The following is a 24,508-nucleotide window of genomic DNA, read 5'->3' as shown; positions in this document are numbered from 1 at the left end:
TCAGTGCAATGTCATGGAGATGGAATAGTCGGGATATGAGCTGCTGCACAATGTTGGCACTCAGTGTTATACAGGAGTATGTGACATGGATTGATTTGTGATTAGCTGTAATCATTTATTGTTCTTCTGATTACTTTGATTTCTAGGCTTTAGAGCAGATCAGACATGGTGGGCAGAGAATCGAGGGTACGACTGAACACACACACACACACACACACACACACACACACACACACACACACACACACACACACACACACACACACACACACACACACACACACACACACACACACTCACTCTCACACACACACACACACACACACACACACACACACACACACACACACACACACTTTGATTGTAGTAGCATGTCTTATAATGGGGAACAATTAACCACTTGACCCCCGGAAAATTTACCCCTCCCTTCATGTCCAGGCCATTTTTTTTATACGGCCCTGCGTTACTTTAACCGACAATTGCGCAGTCGTGCGACACTGTACACAAATAAAATTGATTTCCTTTTTTTCCTCACGAATAGAGCTTTCTTTTGGTGGTATTTGATTACTTCTGCGGTTTTTATTTTTTGCACTATAAACAAAAAATGTAACAATTAAAAAAAAAATAAAGAAATATATATATATATATATATATATATATATATATATATATATATAATTACGTTCTGATATAAAACATATCTAATAAAAACCTTGAAAAAAAATCGAATTTCTTCATCAGTTTAGGCCAAAATGTATTCCACTAGATATTTTTGGTAAAAATAAAATCCCAATAAGCGTTTATTGATTGGTTTACACGAACGTTATAATGTCTACAAACTATGGGATATATTTATGGAATTTTAATTTCTTTTTTTTGTACTAGTAATTGTGGAAATCAGCAACTTATCGCAGGACTGTGCTATTGAGACTCGGTTCACACTGGGGCAACTTGTCAGGCAACTTAGCCGCCTGACAATTCATGCTCCATTCTGTATCATGAAACCGTTCTAATAGGAGCTACACAAGTCGCTCCGACTTAGAAAGAGGTTCCTGTACTACTTTTGGGGCGACTTCAGGCGACTTGCTTTGACTTCTATACAGAAGTCATTTTGCAAGCCGCCGCTGAAGTCGGATGCAGGTCGCTGAGGTAGCCGTGCTGCAAGTCGTGCTGCCTCAGTGTGTACCGGCTCTTAGGCAGACTATCGGATACTAAGGGCTCATTTACACTTTGTTTGGCTTCAACGCACATTAACGGCTGGTTTACACTTTCTTCAAAACATGGCTTTGGATGCGCTTTGGTAAAGCTCTCTGAACGCCAGTCAAAGCTCCTGTCACTAAATAAAATAGCTTACAGTCCTGTTTACACCTTGCTTTTGCTTTGCTTCAGCTTCAATTCAAAAATGATACCCCATGTAGCTTTATGGGTGCTTCAAAGCATCTTCAAAGCCTCCATAGAAGTCTATGGCACAGGTTACTTGAAGCCCCACTGAAGCCCCACCGAAGCCTCACCGAAGCTCCACTGAAGGCTCATCGAAGCCCCACAAAGCCTCATCAAAGCACCAAGCAAAAGCAAGGTGTAAACAGGACTGTAAGCTAACTATTTTATTTAGTGACAGGAGCTTTCACTGGCGTTCAGAGAGCTTTAACAAAGTGTATCCAAAGCCATGTTTTGAAGCAAGTGTAAACTATCCCTTACTGACACTTTTGACACTTTGTGGGAACCAGTGACACTAATACAGTGATCAGTGCTAAAAAAATATGCATTGTCACTGTACTAATGACACTGGTTGGGAAGGGGTTAAACAACTAGGGCAATCAAACAGTTAAATGAGTGCTTAGCGAATGTTTGTGTTTATTATGTGTGCTGCTTTTACTAGGGGAAGACATGGATTCTAGTCACTGCTTTGCAGGTACACAGAATCCATGCCTTCCCCGCTGTCAGAACCAGGATCTGTCTTGTTTACATAAGCAGAACCCCATTCTGTGTAGTTTACCGGTGATTAGTGGGTGCCGGAAAACATGAAGTGCCCAACACCTGCAGAGCAGCTTCTGCTGTGAACATTCACGTGCACGTTCCCCCCTGCAGGCGGAAGTCTGGAATCACATATATTAGAGTTGCACGATTCTGGCCAAAATGAGAATGACAACATCATGATTCTCGCGGCATAAAATCTTTCACATTATACAAAAAAATTAGGCTGACTTTAATGGTTAGTTTTTTTTTAAATTCATTATATTGAAATTTTTTCCCAAAAAATTGCATTTGAATGATTGCTGCCCAAATACAGTGTGACATAAAATATTGCAACAACCACCATTTTATTCTCTAAGGTCTCTACTAAAAAAAAATGTATATATATATATATATATATATATATATATATATATACACTACCGTTCAAAAGTTTGGGGTCACCCAAACAATTTTGTGTTTTCCATGAAAAGTCACACTTATTCACCACCATACGTTGTGAAATGAATAGAAAATAGAGTCAAGACATTGACAAGGTTAGAAATAATGATTTGTATTTGAAATAACATTGTTTTTACATCAAACTTTGCTTTCGTCAAAGAATCCTCCTTTTGCAGCAATTACAGCATTGCACACCTTTGGCATTCTAGCTGTTAATTTATTGAGGTAAGCTGGAGAAATTGCACCCCACGCTTCTAGAAGCAGCTCCCACAAGTTGGATTGGTTGGATGGGCACTTCTGGCGTACCATACGGTCAAGCTGCTCCCACAACAGCTCAATGGGGTTCAGATCTGGTGACTGTGCTGGCCTCTCCATTACCGATAGAATACCAGCTGCCTGCTTCTGCTGTAAATAGTTCTTGCACAATTTGGAGGTGTGTTTAGGGTCATTGTCCTGTTGTAGGATGAAATTGGCTCCAATCAAGCGCTGTCCACTGGGTATAGCATGGCCTTGCAAAATGGAGTGATAGCCTTCCTTATTCATTTATTTAATGAAGAAGCCAGTTGGGGACCTGTGATGCGTCTGTTTCTCAAACTAGAGACTCTAATGTGCTTATCTTCTTGCTTAGTTGTGCAACGCGGCCTCCCACTTCTTTTTCTACTCTGGTTAGAGCCTGTTTGTGCTGTCCTCTGAAGGGAGTAGTACACACCGTTGTAGGAAATCTTCAATTTCTTTGCAATTTCTCGCATGGAATAGCCTTCATTTCTAAGAACAAGAATAGACTGTCGAGTTTCAGATGAAAGTTCTCTTTTTCTGGCCATTTTGAGCGTTTAATTGACCCCACAAATGTGATGCTCCAAAAACTCAATCTGCTCACAGGAAGGTCAGTTTTGTAGCTTCTGGAAGGAGCTAGACTGTTTTTAGATGTGTGACCATGATTGCACAAGGGTTTGCTAATCATCAATTAGCCTTCTGAGCCAATGAGCAAACACATTGTACCATTAGAACACTGGAGTGATAGTTGCTGGAAATGGGCCTCTATACACCTATGTAGATATTGCACCAAAAACTAGACATTTGCAGTTAGAATAGTCATTTACCACATTAGCAATGTATAGAGTATATTTGTTTAAAGTTAGGACTAGTTTAAAGTTAGCGTCATTGAAAAGTACAGTGCTTTTCCTTCAAAAATAAGGACATTTCAATGTGACCCCAAACTTTTGAACGGTAGTGTATATACCGTATTTATCCGTGTATAACACCCGCCAGCGCATGACACGCACACCAAGTTTAGGAGGGAATTTAAAAGAAAAAAACTTTTAGGAGGGAAGTTTAAGGAAAAAAAACGTACATTTAAATGCCCGTCACTGCAGCCTTATCAGTGCCATTTGCAGCCTTCCATTGCAGCCGTGTCAGTCACTTGCAGCCTTGCATTTAGCCTTGTCAGTCACTTGCAGCCTTGTCTGTGGCTTTGCCATTTAAAAATGGCGCCGCCGAGATACAGAGCGAATGTCCTGTGCATCTCAACGGCGCTTGGTAGTTCTCAGCCACTCTCGGCAGCTTTTGGCTATTTTCGGCCGCTTTCCGAAAGCCGCAGAGAACTGCCGAGAATGGCCAAAAATAGCCGAGAACAGCCGAAGATAGACGAGAATTGCCGAGTGCGGCCGAAAATACCCCGAAGCCGCAGAGAGCGGCAGAAAGGGTTAAAAATAGTGGGGGATCGGCGTATAACACACACCCCCAATTTCCCCCTGATTTTAGGGGGAGAAAGTGCGTGTTATACACCGATAAATACGGTATATATATATATATATATACACATGAAACCAACAAATGTCAGAAAAAGGTTTAGTGTATAAGTAGTTGAACTTCCCTCATTTTGTTAAGGCTATTTATACCTACCTCACTTATATGCTTACCTATACATAAAATAAGTGACTAAAAACCTTTTGTCTATATGAATCAAACCATGAAATTAAGAACGAATGATACCGTTGCAAAAAGGATACCAATCTAATTGATTTAGACTTACTATTTTACAGAAAAGGAACTTGTATTAATCTGAGGTTAGCAACTATAACATAACTGATACAACCTTAAAAACAACAATGTTACCAATGATACCAAATATTGCTATAATGGTCATACACATGCTATCAATAGATTAATAATATATTAAGGTAAAATCCTACAATAGAAAAAGTTACAGAAAAGGTAAAGTGGAATATGAGAATACATTACATAGGCATTCACATGTGTGGCCATATTGGGTCCAGTCCATGTGGTAGAGAGAGTTAGCGTCTCTAGGGTTTTTGGTTTTATGATGTTAGAATACCCCATTCCTACCAATCAAAACTCAGGATCACCTCATTGGTTCAGAAGTGGCATTGAATCCTGATTGGCTTCTCCTGCAGCCTAATGTTCATTGGTTGAGTTGCCTCAAATTCTGATTGGCTGTAATTTCAAGCCCAGTTAAACAAGCATGCTTCCCACACCAGCAAGAGGCTAACTATGGTGCCTCTGTGTCTGAAAACCTAAGTACCTGTTTAATTATCTCTTGATTTACAACTGTCAGCCCTCTTTGATATAACATAAATTAGCATTTCAAGGACTTGTGATCAGGAAGAGGCACTATGTCTGAAATGGCCATCTCTACGAACAATAGGGTAACTTAGTTTCTATGCAGACAGCAGACCAACACTTTGATGTGTTTGAGATACCAAAAACAGTAAATAGGCCCACCTTCTAGTATACATGTTCCTATAAACCATACACATATATATGCACAAAACGGGGCATGGTAATCTAACTAGAAAGTCCTTACAATGGTTCCCTTGAAGCTTCTTGATATAAATATGGATTTCAAAATCTCCACCACAGTCCCCCCTAAAGTTCATTCTTGAACTTATGTCCTCCTTCAATGATTTTGTACCCACCCACAACAGCCTAGAAGCCCCGACCCTTCCCCACCCCACGACCTCCTCTTCCTTTCTTGAACACGCCGGACCTCATCAAGGTAGGCTTGAGACAGCAAAGAAATCCTGGTGCCTTTGAGACTTCACATCCAAACCATGAGTGTCTGTATTGCAATGTTTCATCGCCCCTCTGCCTTGGAGGAGCGGAACTCCAACATTGATGGTGGGATCCTGGCATATCTAGTCCTGTAACTTGGTAAGACCATGTAATGGTTGCTCCGATTGGATCGGACCGCGAGACAGCACTTTTCAGCATGGTGAAGGACAGTTCAGGAGAGTCTTATTAGTTGTACCTTTGTCTCAAGAGATGACTTGGTTGTCTTCCGATGGTGGTTGGGTGGGACTCCGGACAGTCGTGCATGAATACAAAAAAAACAAAAGGAGAATGTCAGTGTACAGATATTGGAGGAATGCCAGACAGGAGCAGAGGGTTGGCCATTAAGACTTAATACTTATAAGTGGTGTAATGTGGACGAGTAAAGTGGGCTCCCCACAGGGAATAGAGTCTGAGCAACAGCCAGTATTATCCATGGCCCTTGATGGTAGGGATAGTCAACACTGCTTGCTATTGCCAGGTCGCTGGGTTCACCACACCTGCTCACGGGGCTCAGGTTAAAGCAGTAGGCAAACTAGGGGAGGTTGAATTACATTAAGGCCGCATACACACGCGGGGACTGTTCGCTGAAACTGTCCGCTGAAACCAAGTTTCAGCGGACAGTCCGCTCGTGTGTGGGCTTTCAGCGGACAGTTTCAGCGAACAGTCCGCTGAACAAGGTTTTTCGGAAATTCCGAAAAACTGTCCGCTGAAACCTTGTTTCAGCGGACAGTCCCCGCGTGTGTAGGCTTGTTCGTCAAACAAAGTTGCGCGCATGCTCAGAAAGGATTTTCACGCCGAAAGTTATAATGCAGTGTATAGGACGTCGTATTTTTCGTCCCGTCGTACGTGCCGTTCACGTCATCACGCACGGTTTCAGCAAACTGTTCGTCCGTCGTGTGTGGCCATGTCCGTCCATGCTAATTTTGAGCGGACTGTTTGCCGAAACTGTTTGACGGACAAAGTTGGGCGAACAGTCCCCGCGTGTGTACGCGGCCTAAGTCAGGCAGAAACGGTAATTCTTGAAATTCACAGCTCATCTCTGATATTCAAACAAAAAATCCAGAAGACTAATACATTTACTTTTAAAGATATAGAAGAACATTATCAACTAATGGACTGGACCCAATATGGCCACACGTAAGAATGCCTATGTAATGTATTCTCATATTCCTCTTTACCTTTTCTATAACTTTTTATATCGTAGGATTTTACCTTAATATATTATTAATCTGTTGATAGCATGTGTATGACCATTATAGCAATATTTGGTATCATTAGTAACATTGTTGTTTTTAAGGTTGTATCAGTTATGTTATAGTTGCTAACCTCAGATTAATACAAGTTTCTTTTCTGTAAAATAGTAAGTTTAAATAAATTAGATTGGTATCCTTTTCCCACAGGTATCATTCATTCTTAATTTTGTGGTTTGATTCATATAGATAAAAAGGTTTTTAGTCACTTATTTTATGTATAGGTAAGCATATAAGTGAGGTAGGTCTAAAAATAGCCTTAACAATTTACACACCATAATGCATTCCTTTGATCTAAAGTACAAATCATTACAATGTTTATACTTAAAGCGGGATTCCACCCTAAAGTGGAACCTCCGCTGATCGGAACCCCCCCCCCCTCCGGTGTCACAATTGACACCTTTCAGGGGGGAGGGGGGTGGAGATACCTGTCAAAGACAGGTATTTTCACCCACTTCCGGGCATAGACTCCCTACGCCATTTCCTGCCCTGCCGCGCTGTCTGCTGGGACACACACGGGTCCCAGTGACAGCGCGGAGATTTCCTATTGCGCGGCGCAGCTCGCGCATGCGCAGTAGGGAACCGGGAAGTGAAGCCGATTCGCTTTACTTCCTGATTCCCTCACCTCGAATGGCGGCAGCAGCAGCCGAGGCCCGAGCGGTCGATCGGCCTCGGCTGCCGGCATCGCTGGAACCCGGGACAGGTGAGTGTCCATTTATTAAAAGTCAGCAGCTGTAGTATTTATAGCTGCTGGCTTTTAATATTTTTTTTTGGGCGGAATCCCTCAAGTTCCACTGCTAAAGAAGGTTGTGATTCTTGGCAGACTGCCTGTTTTTTTTTTCCTTTCTTTTGATGGCTGTCGGCTTTAGCAGAGCAGAGACAAGTCTCTGTATAGGAAGAATCTGGAAATACTTTGTCAGCAGGGAAAAAATTGCGATACAGATTCTTAACGATTCATCGCGCAGCTCTAATGTATGTATGTATATATATATATATATATATATATATAATGTATGTGATCTGGCACACAGCTGCTGCCCTGTAGCAGTAAAACTAGGCAGTCGCTAAGTGGTTAAAGTAAAAATAAAAATATAAACTTGTTTTTGTCTATTTTAGATAGAATAAGGGAGTGTTATAACTCCTGTTACTTTTTTTTTCCATCTGTGTCTCCTTGGGGAGACTTCCCTTTACTTCCTCTCCCATGGCCAAAACTGGAAGTGAGAGAAAATCCCAACAGGTGAGGGAATTCAATGCTGTCCCCAGCACTAGTGCCTCCATCGGAAGATTTCACCTCTGTTTCTGTTATGAGGGCAACTCAAAATTTGGGATTTTCTTTCACTTTCATGCTCTGTGATAAATAGATGTTTTTTAACAGGCTCTTGCCTGCAGATCCATGGTATACATCACTCCTGGGCATGTAAACACATGCAGTTCTTCATGCTGTACAGCCCTCTGTGAATGAGCCCTTTATACAAGAGCGGAGAAAATGATTGCTAAATTGGAGTTGTTGCCCACAGTGATTAACCTCTTTATGACAGGCTAAAGCATATGGGGTAAAAAGGTGGGCTTTAACACCCACGTGCTACACGCATGTGTCGCTGGGCAGCCGATGTCTACATACACAAAGACACGCAAAGACATAGAATGGCATTTCCCCATTGTTGTAGAGGGGCACAGTGGTCTCCTCCCTCTGTGGAGGCACCCTTGGAGCATATCCTATGGCTCACAGAATTTCTTGGAGCTGGGAATAATTTACGGTAGAACTAAAGGCAAACTTTTTTTTTTTCATTTTGGGTGGAGTAATGAAGGGTTATAACATTTTTATTTTCATCTGGGTCCTGTTGGGGAGATTTTCTTTAATTTCCCATCCCATAGCCAAAACATCAAGTGAGAAGAAATCCCTCCAAAGTGTTTCAATCTCTGGTAGTCACCAGAACTTGTGTCCCCACTCGAAGATTTCCCTTCTATCACTGTTGTATTGACAACTCAAAATTTGGGATTTTCTTTCACTCTCGATAATAGCGGTAAACAGGACACAAATAGAGGGAGAACCTCTTCAACAGGGATACAGCAATAAACATCTGAAAGGTGTTCCAATCCCTCTCCACTCTATTCAAAACTATGGGCAGAAGGGGGCAGGTCAGTGCCGGGACAAGGTCATCCAGCGCCCAGGGCAAAGATGCCAAACTGCGCCCCCCTTTCCCTTAGGGTTAGGATCAGAGTGGATGAATCTGTTCAGTTTTTTTCATTCAGGCCACTGGCTGATCAAAAAAAAAAAAAAAAACGATATGTGTTTGGGCAGGGTAGCTCTCAAAGCACCAAAAGACAGCCATTCGGGGCAATATCCAGTGGCTAAAAAAGAGCCAGCTTAGGGAAGATTTTAACAAGACACAGCAGACAGAAAGTCATGGGAGACACACCATTACGTATAATGGGTGTTTGGTGCTGCATCTGAGAAAAAATAAAAATGTCACCTTAAACTCCCATGAACATGCATTGGAGTTATGTCATCCTCTGCAAACTAGTCAAAGATGCTGAATTTGAAAGATCAGGAGAAGATGCCAGTGGTGGTGAGAAAGCTCATGAATGTTGCAGTGCTGGAGTGGAGGTGGCTGAAGCAGATTTTAGTTCCACTTTGTCTCAACATATTTGAGTGAATACAGGAAAACGAACAAGTGTGAAAGCAGAATTAAACCCTCCTATCCTTTACAGCCAAGGAAGCTGCTTCTGTTTGAACTGCAATTGCCACGGAGCTACACATTTGATCAGTTATGACACCAGCCATTTGATGGTTTGACAGTTTAGTTGAGGATACAAGAAAATATGACAGTTATTTGCTTGACAGTTATGACAGTTAATCTCAGCATTCCAGGAATGTAACTGTTTCTTGAAACCGTTAAATCGATGGGTTTAGTTTCGCTTTGTGATTTACCGCTTTTCAGGGGCTCTGGGCTTCAGCAAAATGGCAACCTCCAGCAAGAAGAAACTGGAGCAATGCTGGAGGCAATTTACAGTACCTACAAATTTTGGTAGCATTAATATTAATGTGCAATTGCAATAGATGTTCCTTGCTAAAGAACATTATAATTTTTTTATCAAGTTGTTATGGGTAAAGTTTTTCTTTAATGATTTTTCCCTTGTGATTTCTATAAAGATGGTCTCAAGTATATATTTTTTATTGAATGCCCGCTCTCCACTTCCTCCTATTGTTTCCTTCAGTGATCCTTCTGTTCCCACCTCAGGGATCCTAAGACCCCTTTCACACCACACCGCCCATAATGTGAACTATTTTTAGCGGCGTTTTACCGGCGGATTTGCGGCGCATTTCGGCCGCTAGCGGGGCGCTTTTACCCCTGCTAGCGGCCGAGAAAGAGTTAAAACCGCCGGCAATACCCCGCAATAGCGGCATTTTGCTGGCAGTATTACAGCCCTGCCCCATTGATTTCCATGGGGAGCAGCGGTGGAGGAGCGGTAAACACACCGCTTCTTCACCACTCCAAAGAAGCTGCTGGCAGGACTTTTCCCTGATGTCCTGCCAGCGCACCTCTGTAGTGTGAAAGCCCTCGGGCTTTCACACTACAAACAATGGTGCAGCTTTTTTAGGGCGGATTGCAGGCGCTATTTCTAACGCTATAGCGCCTGCAAAACGCCCTGGTGTGAAAGGGGTCTTAGTCTCCCTTGCTTCTCCCTGTCCTGTGTCTGACGCATAGCATCACTGTCATGTGACTTCATGAAGTCACATGACAATGACGATATGCGTCAGACACTGGACACCGGAAGTGGCAGTTTTACTATGCGAGCTTGCTGCTCGTCCCTATACTCACATTTAAAACAGCAATATGTACAGTGTATATTGCTGTTTTAAATGTGAGTACCCCAATCTTTGCTTTATGCTTCTCTATTTTCGTCCTTCTTGATATATTGGGAGCAATCACTCTGCTGTGTATGCTGGATGGGGGAGTGTGCGGCCGGACGCTGCAGTTACTAAGTTAAAGTGGAATTCCTCCTCATCTCTGCACCCTTGAAGAAATCTCGAAACGCGTCGCATTGAAAGACCGTTTCTGTTCCAAATAATCCAAAAGAAGATTCAGAGTCAGTTTGGACCATCTACCACGGGGATCCCTAGATGGAGAAGCAACCAAGGAGGTAACGATTACACAGAAAGGAGAAGAAACCCCGGGGTATCATTTACACATTGCCCAGTTGGGAGTGATATGTGGAGCAACAGCCATAGCCCTATTGCGTGAAAGATTCGGGATCGCCTGAGGGGGAACCGTTACTCGGATATCCTTTGATTGTTTTTGCCTGTGGTGACCCTCTGTAACGGGGGGTCGCTTGGATCTGGTAAGGAGCCAATTCATTCATTCGGTGATGGGAAAAGCACATTATATTTCTGGAGAAGATTTTTAATTTGTGCACTTCTAATTCAGCTCTTCACATGAAGTTTTTCTTCACCGGTGTTTATTTACCATATGGACATTTTATAATATTTTGGTATATAATTATATGGACATTATATAGAGTTTCTCAGAATACTTTTTGATAATTTATTATATGTAAAAAAACTGAAAACAAAATAATTTTTTACTTTAGGGGTGTATGCACAGAGTTCTACACAATTTGTACTGCGTTTGGGTAATTCACATTATTGACACGTATCTGTGTCCCATTTTTGTATTTAATTTTATTTATTTGTATATATAATAGTATGCATTATATCTTTGAGGTGGTCTTAGAGACAATAAGACACTAAGACTCATATCGTGGGTTTGGCACATACACATACCCCATTCACTTTGGGCATTTGAGGTTAGCGCAGTTCTCCTTTTTTTCTCACTCTGCTGTGTACCTGGCCCTGGAAACAAGCTGTAACCCTTTAGGTGCCTTATACCAGTGTTTCTCAACTCCAGTCCTCAAGGCGCCCCAGCAGGTCCCGTTTTCAGGCTTTCCATTATTTTGCACAGGTGACTTGATCGGTTTCCCTGCCTTAGTAATTACCATTGCCATTTCATCTGAGGGAAATCCTGAAAACATAACCTGTTGGGGCACCTTGAGGACTGGAGTTGAGAAACACTGCCTTATACTCATGAAGAAAGAAAAGGAGTCTCTCCCTTCTGCCCCTGAGTGACCCTATTGGTTTTACTGAATGCTGCTTTCCCTGCAGCTGTAAGGTAATAAGCTAGTACACCTGCGGGTGTCTTTTTACACCAAAGATTCACTAAAAGTCACCATATCACCCGCTGATGCTACTCAACACCCTCCATTTTAACTTGCACCTTGCACTTTGTCAGGAAGTCTACACCACCTTTTTATCGAGTGAAACATGAAAATAGATACAAGACAACAATAATGAAAATAAAAAAAAGTTTGAAATAAAGTCTGAAAAGTCACAAATGTGAAATATGAAGTGATTAAATAAAAGTCCCATACACAGTCCAATTTGAATCTTTAAGCAATCTTTACCTGTAAAATAGACCCACGCTACAAACATAAAAGTAAATATGAAACAGCAAAATATTACAATAATGCAATAATTACAATAAAGCAAATAAAAATAAGTACTGAATCAAGTCCCACATGCCCCACGTGAAATGTGAAGTGACTAAGTGAAAGTCCCATATACAGTTCAATTGTAATCTTTAAATCGATCTTGATCTGGCAAATAATCTGTGAACTTCAGTAATTCTTCAGTGCATACAAACATGTACAAAACACCCTGGATAACAGTGACCACCACCACTCACAGTGTAGATGTCTCCTCACCTTGCAAAACAGACCTCGTTAATAAACAGAAGGTCATTAAGCGTTTTTTAGTGCAGCCAGCTGGTCAGCATACAGATATAGTTTCCAGCTCTCCAGTCCAAGGCATGTACTGAACATGTAAATCACAAAAAGGGGCTTCATAGAGTACACTGCTTGGTTTATTAAAAAATGAAAGCTAAAATAACACTCACGGAATAAAAAAAAACACATTGCATATGTGGTAATAAGCACACTATACTCTCACAATGGCATATTAGACATCGGCAAGATGGCACCCGGTCCGCGCCCAGCATGATATATTATTATACAGGATTTATATAGCGCCGACAGTTTACGCAGCACTACAACATTGGGGCAGACAGTACAATTACAATACAATTCAATACAGGGGGGAATCGGAGAGTCCTACTCATTAGAGCTTATGATCTAGGAAGGAGGGTCAGGTTATATAAAAGGATAATAGCTGTGGGGAATGAGCTAATGGAGAACATAGTGCAGGTGTTAGATGGAGGTAGGATAGGCTTCTCTGAAGAGGAAAATTTTCAGGGATCGCCTAAAAGTGGATACATTTGGAGACAGTCTGACAGATTGGGGTAGGGAATGCCAGAGGATGTGTGAGGCTTGGGAGAAGTCCTGGAGGTGGATATGGGAGGAGGTGATGAGGGAGCTACAGAGCAGGAGGTCTTGGGAGGAATGAAGAGGGCGATTAGGTTGGTATTTTGAGACTAGGCTAGTGATGTAGCTGGGGGCAGAGTTGTGGATGGCTTCGTAACTTATTGTTAATAGTTTGAATTTAATTTGTTGAGAGAGTGGCAGCCAATGGAGAGACTGGCAGAGAGGGGAAGCAGACACTGAGCGGTTTGTAAGGTGGATGAGTCTGGCAGCAGCATTCATGATGGACTGAAGGGGGATAGTCTATTTAAAGGTAAGCCAATGAAGAGGGAGTTGCAGTAGTCAAGGCGAGAGATAACCAGAGAGTGAATCAGGAGCTTTGTGGTTTCATTGGTTAGAAAGGGACGTAGTTTAGAGATGTTGCAGAGGTTGAGGCGGCAAGCTTTGAAAAGTGATTGGATGTGGACCGAAAGGAGAGTTCAGAGTCCAGGATAACACCTAGCATGCTGACATGTGGGGATGGGTGGATGGTTGTGCCATTGCTCTTGACAGATAAGTCACTGGAAGAGGCATTTGGGGGAAGAAATATTATAAGTTCGGTTTTGGACAAGTTGAGTTTGAGGAAGCAATGTGACATCCATACAGATATGTCTGTTAGTAAGTTAGTGATGTGTGAGGAGACTGGTGGAGTGAGTTGAGGGGTGGAGATGTAGATTTGTGTGTCCCAGGGAAGAGGTGTAGATTGAAAATAAAAGAGGTCCAAGAACAGAACCTTGGGGGACCCCGATAGAGAAGCTAAGAGGAGTGGAGGAAGTAGAATTGTAAGTGACACTGAAGGTGTGTTGGGATAGGTAGGATGAGAGCCACTGAAGAGCACAGTCACGGAGACTGAGGGAGTAAAGTTTTTTTTTGAGGAGGGGTGGTCAACTGTGTCAAAGGCAGCTGAAAGGTCCAGAAGTAGGAGTACAAAATAGTGTCCATCGGTTTTTGCAGTTAGGTCATTTGTGAGTTTTAAAAGAGTGGTTTCTGTGGAGTGTTGAGGGCGAAATCCAGATTGAAGGGGATCAAGGAGGTTATTCTTAATGAAGTGGTCATTCAGTTGGTTGTAAACCAGGCGTTCAAGGAGTTTATAGGAAAAGTGGAGCAAGGAGATAGGGCGTAGGTTGTTAAGATTGGTAGGGTCCAAGGATGACTTTTTAAGTATGGGGGTGACCAGTGCATGTTTTAGAGCATTAAGGAAGATGCCAGAGGTGAGGGAGAGATTGAAGATGTGGGATAGAGAGTGTAGGATAGAGTCAGAGGGGGACCGTAGTATTTGAGAGGGAATAGGGTCCAGGGGGCAGGTGGTTAGGTGGGCGTTAGAAAGGAGTTTAGCAAATTTGTCTGTAGTAGCAGATTTGAATAAGGGGAGTGTCAATTGTACCTGTTGACATGGGGTATTAACTGGGGGAGCTACCTGTAGAGTGGAGATTTCATCACGGATTGTATCAGTCTTGTTTTTAAAGTGATTAGCAATCTCCTGGGCAGTGAGGTGGAGGCGGTGGAGAACGAAGTAGAGAGTTGAAGGTAGAGAAGAGTTTATAATCACTCAACACTGACCAGCTGATGCGTATTGCCCCTCCAGGCTTTCTCAAAGGATTCACATCTCCATACAGTATATACCATATAGTCAGTAGTGTATTTTGGTTTTGTGCTGCCCTAGGCAAGACTAAAATCAGGCTCCCCCCATCTAAAATTGTTCCACCCCTTCTTTCTCAAGTGGCTATTTGGAGTCTCTGGTGGCTATGTGTGGTCTCCGGTGGCTGTGTGGGTTTATAACATGCAGTCGCTGGTATTAATGGTGTGCGTCAGTCAGGCAGCTCAGAGCCTACCACAGTGGTCCACCCCACCCCCCTCACTAGCCTGCCATAGTGATCCCCCCCAATTTAGGAGAAGAGAGAAATGGGAGAAGGGGAGAGAGGGTGGGGGAAGAGAGAGGAGGGTTAAGAGAGAGAGGGGCAGGTTGAGAGACAGAGGGGAGTGAGAGAGAGTGAGGGGGTGGGGGGGTTGAGAGAGAGAAGCAGGGTAAGAGAGAAAGGGGGTGAGAGCAAGAGAGAGAGAGGGGGTGAAAGAGAAAGGAGTGAGAGAGAGAGAGAGGGGGCGAGAGAGAGAAAGGGGTGTGGGAGGGTGAGAGAGAGAGAGGGGAGAAGGAGGTGGGGGAGAGAGAGGGGGGTGAAAGAGAGGGGGTTAAGAAAGAAGGGGGCTCCCCTATCCCACCATTTTACACCAGGAGACTCTTCCATCCAAAAACGACACCAAACTGTCACCGTGCCGCAACCCGCTGGCTCCTCCGTCTGTTTCGCTCCCCTGTCACTGAACAGTCCGAAGAGGAATAAGAGGAAGGAAGGAGGGCTCCAAGGAAGCGGGAAAGATGTGGGAGGTACAAGAAGTCAGATATGTTTAGATATGTGGGAGAAGGAGAGGGGTACACGAGGTGGGGGGGGGAGTGGTGATGGGTTGGGGATCCGCTAGGGATAGATTTACACTTGCAGAAATGTGTGGTATATGGTTTCTTATTGTCCAAGCAGTGTCACTCCCTCATCAGATAAGATGAATATTTCCCAGCCTCCATGTCTTAGAGTGCCTCTCTTGCTTATTTTGGTCTGTGAGGATGTCTTCTACCCTACTCACCCCCTACTAGGTTTAGTAATTATTAGCAGGTGTTCTCTGAGACCTGAAAGTGCTTCCATGTTCAAAGGGGGGGCAGCTTACATCACATATAAAATATCGATTCCTAGCAGCAGTCTCTGTTCTTTTGGATAGCTACATAAGAAGACCTTTACAGGTAAAACTGTAATATATTAAATGCACATATGATCTTATGGGAAGATTTTGGTTGGAATGAATGGCCTGATGAAAGATTCTCTTTACAGTAAGTTTTAAGGAATGTGTGATTCTTGTATCCTGGTGCTGTTTTAAAACTATGCACTTGTTAAATTACTGTATGCAAACATGACGTTTTGTTAGCAGGAAATGGACATCAGGTACTGTGTAAACAAATACCATTGTTAATTTCCATATTTTCATCATTTTCATTTTCTTTATTCATTTCTAGATGTTTAATTAAAGCATTTCTGCTGTCTGGAAATAAGTGTTAAAACAGTGTCAGCAATAATGGATGTAAAGACTCAAGTTTCATCAACAGTATGGCTGAAGTCCCTCGGTCTCAAAAAGAAGAAGCTCACATTGCCTAAGATCTTGGCACAGCTCGGTTTCCAACAAAGGGAAGGTTGTAAACACATATGTTCACATTACAGTTTATGTATCCAGTAGTTTCTGTGAAACACTATAGACATGACAAATAAACTTTTTATTTTTGTGTTGATGAATGTAGAGAGATGTTTCCCACCCTATTAATTCATGTCTTAAGTAGTGTATTATATACATCCAATTCTCCACCTCCAGAAGTGGTAGAGCTAAGCCAGCTGCTATACATGGATCGAAATTCGGTCGGTTCAGCAGGGACTGGCTGAATTTTGATCCATGTATGGGCAGGCTGGTTGTACGCAAGCCGATCTATTGATCAGAAAACCAATTTTAGAGAATGAAGGCTTGGACTGTGCTGATTAGTCTAATGCAGCTATTGTATCTACAATGTTTTGGGAGTTTGCACTGAAAGGGTAGATACAGCTCCTGGTAGCAATTGGATGACTACCCTATGAAACCCTGTATGCACTCCAAATCACCCTTATGCCTGCCTCCCTTTTCTTCACAAACTCGTTGAAGGTTTTTGTGAGCTGGTTCATCACTGTCAAGTGCCTGATATTTTAATGGTGAATCTTGCACTTGGACCTTGAGCCATGGTACCATTCAGTTGTTCTCCTCTTGTAGCCTTCATCTTTTCTACTGAGTATTTTACCTACTTTGTACTTACTGTTTCCTAGTTGTAGTTTTTTTTTCCTTGTGATTGAAAATGAATGTGGGCTTCATGTTTTACATCACAGCTAATATTTTAGGGCATTTAGGGATATGGGACAAATTACTACATGTACTTTGTCCCATTAGGAACTGAATATTGGAAAAAAAATTGTGATAATTCTTATTTAAGGCTTCAGAACTCCTCCCCTCTTTGTTTCTATAACTAACATGGGGAAAGTGTTCTGTTCTGAAGTAAGAGAGCTTAGCTGAGCTGATATTATTGTTTTAGATAATGCTGCAGAGTTCACAAGACAACACTACTTCTGGTAGGCTCAACAGTTTTTTTTTTTTGCACTTATCAAACAGATAAAACAAAATCCTTTTAATACTATATATAACAGACCAAAACGTTTCTCAGTTAGACTTACAGGAAACATGTGATAAGATTGTGAACAGCATTGAAAAGCAAAGAGTTGTCCTTGGTGGTTGTGGTTATGGCACCAATGCCATATCTAGCCATTGGAAAAATTAGAACTGGCAGCTTCTGATATCGCAGCTCCTGTTTTTTTTTTCTAGTAATACTAGTAATGGAATGTTTGATACAACGATCTAGTGAGTATGTGGAAATCAGTTCAGAATGACTGGGGGGCTAAGGAAAATGATGCAATGTATAACCAAAAAGATGAAGTTATTCTGAGTCAAGGCTGTTTCCAAGGTTGTAGCTTTGGCACAGGAGATGCAGCTTTTTGCCATCACTCTCATTATTTAGAGACGAGTTCTGTTTGTGGTGAGATGCCATCGTGTTCCATTGTGGATATTTCTCTCCTTGCCACTGGATGAAATATCCATCAGCCTGTGCTGGATTTCTAAGAAAAGTCTAAGCCAGGGATATGCAATTAGCGGACCCTCAGCTGTTGTAGAACTACAAGTCCCATGAGGCATAGCAAGACTCTGACAGCCACAACCATGACACCCAGAGGCAGAGGCACTAATTGCATATCCCCGGTCTAAGCTATGGCAAAACTGATTGACAGTTAGAAACGTGATTTCTCATGCAGCATATGACATTTGTGTGCATCTCAACTAAAAGTGCACTACTGACCATTACACTGCAGCCTTAGCATGTGATAACATTTCTTTCTGTAAATACTTAAGCTCATTTTCAAGCTCTGAAAAGCAGCCAACGAATAAATTATGCATGACAGCAAGCAAGGTTTCTTGTGTCTAGAGCTCACCCAGCAGCAGCTGACGGAGAAGGTCTATGGCAGGTTTTTGGCTAGATTTGGGCAGTACTGATGCTTGGTCAAACCCTGCTGAAACCTGCTCAAAAATTTGTCACAGCTAAAAACAGAACTATAAATTAATATCTGTATTTTAAAGCTGAACTCCAAGCAAACAGTTAAATACAAAATACAGTATATATGAGGGTTCTTCAAAAAGTTTCTGCACTTTTTTGAACTCTATTATATATATAATTTTATATATATAGAGAAGTGCGGACATTTTTTAAAGCCCCCTTGTATATGAGAACTGTTTCACCTGTCAAGGGATTTGTACTCTATTTCTGTCTACTCGGTCCAGAGATTTACACAGCTCTGCCCCACAGCACACCCACATGATCACGGGAGTCAGTCATTCTGGCACAGTCAGAGTGTACGTGGCTGTTGATAGCAACAGTATGCAACAACATTAGAAAGACTGCAGCGTGACAGTAGAGATTTATATTGGTTTCATTTTGTGAAACACCTACTGTAAACGTGGCAGTATTAGCTTTGTAAAAACAGGGTTAGAGTAAAGTAAACCCTAGTTAATCCTAAAAATGCTCCCTCCCCCCCTGCTAACACCTATACTTTCTAACCTATGTAAGAAAGATGTATATACTTAACTATTTTCAGGATGCTCCAGTCTGGTCATGTGATCTCCACTAAGTCAGTCTGCGACTGGCTGCAGGGGAGAGGAGAGAGCGATTGACAATGGCTAGTAATGCCTGAGCGGTGACCCATAAGCTTACTATGGCCCATTCGTTGTCACCGATTCCTCCTCTCCCCTGCAGCAGCACTGGCTAACACAGTGGGGCCAGATCACGGGAACCAGACCAGAGCAGAAAATTAGGTAAGTACAGTGGGTATAGAAAATAATCACCCCTGTAAAATAATCAAATTTTATTGCTTTGCAGCCTGAAATTAAGAAATTGTGTTATTTGGATGGTGTATGGAGCTGTATTGGATTTCTGCCAGACTTATTGTTTGGTGTTGAGACCAAATAATTCAATTTTAGTCTCATCTGACCACCTTAGCAACTTCCCGCCCAAGGTACATCATATGACCTCCTTGACTTTGAGTGGGGATATCTGAATGATGTCTTGAATGATGTCTGCAGCTACAGGCATCATTCAGATATCCTCTTTTTCAGCCAACAATTCTGTGTACCTTAAAGACAATCATAGCAGCAGTTCAACCGCTTGATCATTCTTAGAGGCAGCGTGAAGGGACATCCCTTCCCCCTTGCCACCCTCCGATGCTTCTCTTGGCTCACCCATGCGATTGGCGAGCCAGAGAACGAATCAGTCACTGCTGGAAGTGTGAGCATAGAGATTTCTGGTGACCAGATGGTCCCCAGTCATCTCTATGACCCTCGGAGGCCCGGGTGTGATGTTATGATGTCATATCTGGGCTGGCGGAAGTAAACAATGCCGGGGTCGCGGCTGGAAAGGTAGGGACAGTTTTTTTTTTTTTTATCTCGGTCTTTCCAGCCTGAAGGAGAGATGTGGGGTCTTATCGACCCCACATCTCTCTATAAAGAGGACTTGTCACGTACTATTTCTATTAAAAGGGATGTCTACCCTTCTTGTAATAGGTATAAAAGGTATAAAAAAAGGTTTAAAGAGAAAGTGTCAAAAAATAAATAAAAGTAAAATAAAGAATAAGAAAAAATGTAAAGTGCCCACGTCCCTGCGTGCTTGCACACAGAAACGAAAGTATACGTAAGTCAAATCACACATGTGAGATATTACCGCATGCGTTAGAGCAAGAGAAACAATTCTAGCCCAAGACCTCCTCTGTAACTCTAAACAGGTAAGCTGTAAAAAAAATTAAACCATCGCCTAAGTTTGGCGCCATTCCATGAGTGTGCGCAATTTTAAAGCATGACATGTTAGGTATCTATTTACTCGGAGTAACATCATCCTTTACATTATACAAAAAAATTAGGCTAACGTTACTGATTTTTTTTAATTCATGAAATTGTCCCCCCCAAAAAAAAATGCTGCGCAAATAGCATGTGACATAAAAAGTTGCAACAACCGCCATTTTATTCCCTAGGGTCTCTGCTAAAAAACATATATAATGTTTGGGGGTTTATGAGTAATTTTCTAGAAAAAAAATGGTTTGGCCTCAACAGCAAACAATATGTCTGGCGGAAATGCAATACAGCTTGCCATCCATATATCACCATTCCTACAGTAAAGCATGGAGGTGGTAATATTCTATGGGAGTTTCTCTGCAGCAGGGCCTGGAGCACTTGTCAGGATAGAAGAAAAATGGATTGGGAAAAATACCGCCAACTTCTTGAGGAAAATCTGCTGCCCTCTGCCAGAAAGTTGTCAATGGGAAGTATCGTCCAACATGACAATGACCCAAAGCACACAGCAAAAATGACCACACATTGGTTGAAAGAGGAAAATTTGAATGTCCTTGCATGGCTTAGTCAGAGCCCAGACTTAAACCCCATTGAAAATCTGTGGAATGACTTGTGGACTGCAGTCCACAAATGGTGACCATCAAATTTAACCAAACTTGAGCAGTTTTGCAAAGAAGAGTGGGCAAATATTGCAAAGTCTAGATGTGCAAAGTTAGCAGAGACATATCCCAACAGACTAAAGGCTATTCAACAAAATACTGATGGGGGTGATCCTTTCTTACATAGATTAGTAAGCATAAGTGTTTGGAGAGGGGAGGCATTATTTATAAGATTAGTTATCCTGGAATTCTACTTTATGTGTATTGTAGCAATTTCCAATTAAACTGCATTTTCCAGCATCCTCTTTTTTAGGTGTTAGCAAAGACCCATCAGAATAATAGGAGACAACACACATTTTAAATTCCTTTCAGGTACTCGGACATATTTAACTTATTCTACTATAGTTTAGTCTTGAAAAATCAGTGCATAGTACGTTTTTTTTATATGATTCACAATAATTATGTATGCATACTTATATTTTGTAGTCTTGCTTATCTGCATTGTAACTTTCTTTTTGTGCAGACTATGTTAATAAGCTAGGACGTCCTGTGTCTTCACGCTATTCGAATGGACTCTTCCCACAATATAATAGCAATGGTAAAATATACAATGTAAGTGCTCACAATATTTATATACTACATATCACTTTACAAAGCTCTTAGCCGTTGTAAACACGGTTGGACATTCTGACAACAAAATTCGTCGGATTTTGTCCGTCGGATTGTGTCCGAAACTGTTGCATGCACACGGTCGGACAAAGTTGTCGGAAAATCCGATCGTTCGTAACGTGATGATGTAATTTAGTTACGACGGGACTACGTTCAGGCTAGTAGCCAATAGCTTTGGTCTAGGAATTTGATCTGAGCATACATGGCACTTTGTCGGAATTCTCTACAAAGTCTGATCGGATCATGTTATCGGAAAATTTTTATATCCAGCTCTCAAACTTTCTTGGTCGGGCATTCCGACGGAAAAAGTCCTATGAAGCCCACACACGGTCGGATTATCCAACAACACGGTCCGATCGGACATTTTCCGTCGGAATGTCCGACCGTGTGTACAAGGGCTTATAGATTTGTCTCTGATTAATGCTTGTATTCATAGGAAAGATAGTTGTAAAGAAAGTTCTGAAGCCAGAGGCAGCCAGAGAGCAAGTATTTCCAGGACAGGGTCAGCAATGGTGCCTACATATTTATTTTACTACAGTTTAGCCTTGTGTATGCTGCCATAAACTTGGGGGTGCTAAATGAATGCACATTTACATTATTCATTCACAGATATCGTATTCTAACCAGTTCTTTATATGCAGTAACTGACCTCATTTTTCTTTTAACAAAGTTGACAGCAAAGAAGGAAGAACTTGTGCAGAAGGCCGAATCTCTCTCAGAGGTTATTGGATTATATAATCAAAGATTGGATTGGCTAAACAGCTCAAGCCGCCTGGTGTTTGGTGTGATCCAAGAGCAATCTATAGTCATTATTCTAGACCTAAGTACAGTCTCTAAAGTACAGTATGATTTATGCCGTGATGCCATATGCCTTGTTATCAGAGAACAAGTGGCACAAATTTCCAAGTTTAACCTCATTTGGTAAGTGAGATTATAAATATACCTTAACTGTTTTCCAAATTTTAAATGTGTTTTGCAAAAAAAAAAAAAATGTATAAGATCTCCTAAATAACTTAAATGTGAAAATAGTTTTCACTTACTAAACACACACTCAGTTGGACAGGACATCATAGGGAAGTGATGGTGAACCTTGGCACCCCAGATGTTTTGAAACTACATTTCCCATGATGCTCTTGCACTCTGCATTGAAGTTGGGCATCATATCATAGGAAATGTAGTTCCAAAACACCTGGGGTGCCAAGGTTTGCCATCACTGTACCAGGAGGTCATAAAAGTGATGATTTCCTTACCTAGTTTAGTGGTTATAAAGGCTAAAGGTTTTTTAATATCTTTTAAAAGCTGATCTCCCCCAGCCCCCACAATTACTTACCTAAGCCTGATCTCTACCCAGAGCTGTGGCCATGAGTAGCAGTGCTGCTCTCTCTCTTCTCAATGGACGTGGATTGGCTCCTACTACTGTCAATCAAATGTTGTCAGGAGGGCCGAGCCACGCTGTGTGTGTCAGTGGGCACACATAGCCTGGCACAGGAGTGGGCCTGCATAAGTGACTGAATAATTCAGTATTCAGTCTGTGAATGAATTTTAGCAGAAGGGTACAGCTGAAAGCTCAGGCGGGTTCATATTCCTGTTCGAACACACCTGAGCTCATAAATGTGCAGGCGGTGGTCTCCACTGGGGCATTGATAGTTTCAAGAAACGATTAGATAAGCACCTGAACGACCGCAACGTACAGGGATATACAATGTAATTCTGACATATAATCACACACATAGGTTGGACTTGATGGACTTGTGTCTTTTTTTCAACCTCACCAACAATGTAACTATGAACTCTGTATTATTGACTAGTAATCAGCAACTCAGTAATCCCGATTCCAGGGGTCAGTAATACAGACTACTGCCGTTTGAACGCTGAATTACTTACGAAATGACCCCTGTACTCTGCATCGTTTACTCCTGACCTCTTATCTGACCATTAATGCAGGGCGTGTTTTCCCACTGACCAATGAACCTGGGTTTTTCTCTTGCCACTTTCAAACAACACCAGGTATTTTCCTCCCACTGACCAATAACAGCAGGCCATTACATCTTTCTTCCACTGACAATTAACACCAGTGTTTCCCGGTGAACACAGGACCGTCCATACAATTTGTACATGATGCAGAGGTCTCCTCCATATTGTTTTTAATAATCTGCACAAATGGTTTTAGCCTATAGCTCTCTAAATATTTTCTTTCCCCTTAGGATCGAATGTTAGGGAATGTTACAGGTAACAGTTAGAAACTGACATTTCACACACATAACAAGCATTATGGGTATTATTCATGACTTTTGCACAAATGCTGAGACATTTACACAGCATTTTTTTTTTCTTTTTAAATAGACCCCTTTTTATTAATTCCCAGAAAATATTGTTCTTCTGAAATTGCATTTAGGTCATGCCATGCTGCCACTATAAATGCAAACAGAGTTTAGTAAAGTTCTTTGTTAATGACTTCTAAATAACCTAGCCTCTGAAGGTGGAATCTGAAATTGTGAGAAATGTATGTACAAAGCTAAGGACTTTGCATCATCCTTTACTCTCTAAAAACACTTATCAATCAGTTGTGATGTGTTTCATAGGGTCTCTCAGGAGCCAGTGAAGTGGCATCAGAAAGTTATTCAAGTCACTCAGCATTCCATACAACAAGCTGTAGAGTGGATTTGGAATCTTCAGCACTCCCCAGTGGTCAATGCAGATAGTGCAGCTGAAGCTCTATCAGAAGCCCTGGATGACCAGGTTGTAAATGTACCGATGTACTATTTTTTAGCAGTTAATTATATGGTAGAGTATATTATATGTTTGTGATAGTTGTGAAATATTATAAGGTATAGCAATTAGACATAATAACAGTCTAACATTATACCTGCCTAAATCAAGTCGTAGCCTCCTTTCAGGCTATTGTTGGCTATCGGATAACTAGTGTGACTCTTGCGATCCATGACCTTGTAATTTGAAATATGATCTCACACATAGCCATATTAAATTGTTGAAAATATATATAAAACTGCACTTGTGATATCAAATCATTAAATAAACAGCTGCACCACTAACATGAGATATTATCACAGAATATGAATATTTGCAAAAAAA

The 24,508-nt window shown here is 41.7% G+C and overlaps 1 protein-coding gene across 1 annotated transcript in view; it reads left to right on the top strand.

The window, feature by feature from the left end:
- Positions 1–24,508, top strand: part of VWA3B (von Willebrand factor A domain containing 3B) — a 239,170-nt gene that overhangs the window by 146 nt on the left and 214,516 nt on the right. The window contains exons 2-5 of the mRNA XM_077482767.1: positions 16,207–16,380; positions 21,270–21,358; positions 22,086–22,336; positions 23,998–24,154. Coding sequence (XP_077338893.1) covers positions 16,266–16,380; positions 21,270–21,358; positions 22,086–22,336; positions 23,998–24,154 — 612 coding nt within the window. The 5' untranslated portion in view covers positions 16,207–16,265. The remainder of the gene's footprint in view (positions 1–16,206; positions 16,381–21,269; positions 21,359–22,085; positions 22,337–23,997; positions 24,155–24,508) is intronic.

The sequence above is a fragment of the Lithobates pipiens genome, unplaced genomic scaffold (genome assembly GCF_037356315.1).
Source record: "Lithobates pipiens isolate NorthernLeopardFrog02 unplaced genomic scaffold, aLitPip1_a1.2 Scaffold_16, whole genome shotgun sequence".
NCBI classification, from domain to species: domain Eukaryota; kingdom Metazoa; phylum Chordata; class Amphibia; order Anura; family Ranidae; genus Lithobates; species Lithobates pipiens.
This window is presented reverse-complemented; position numbering and strand designations above follow the sequence as displayed.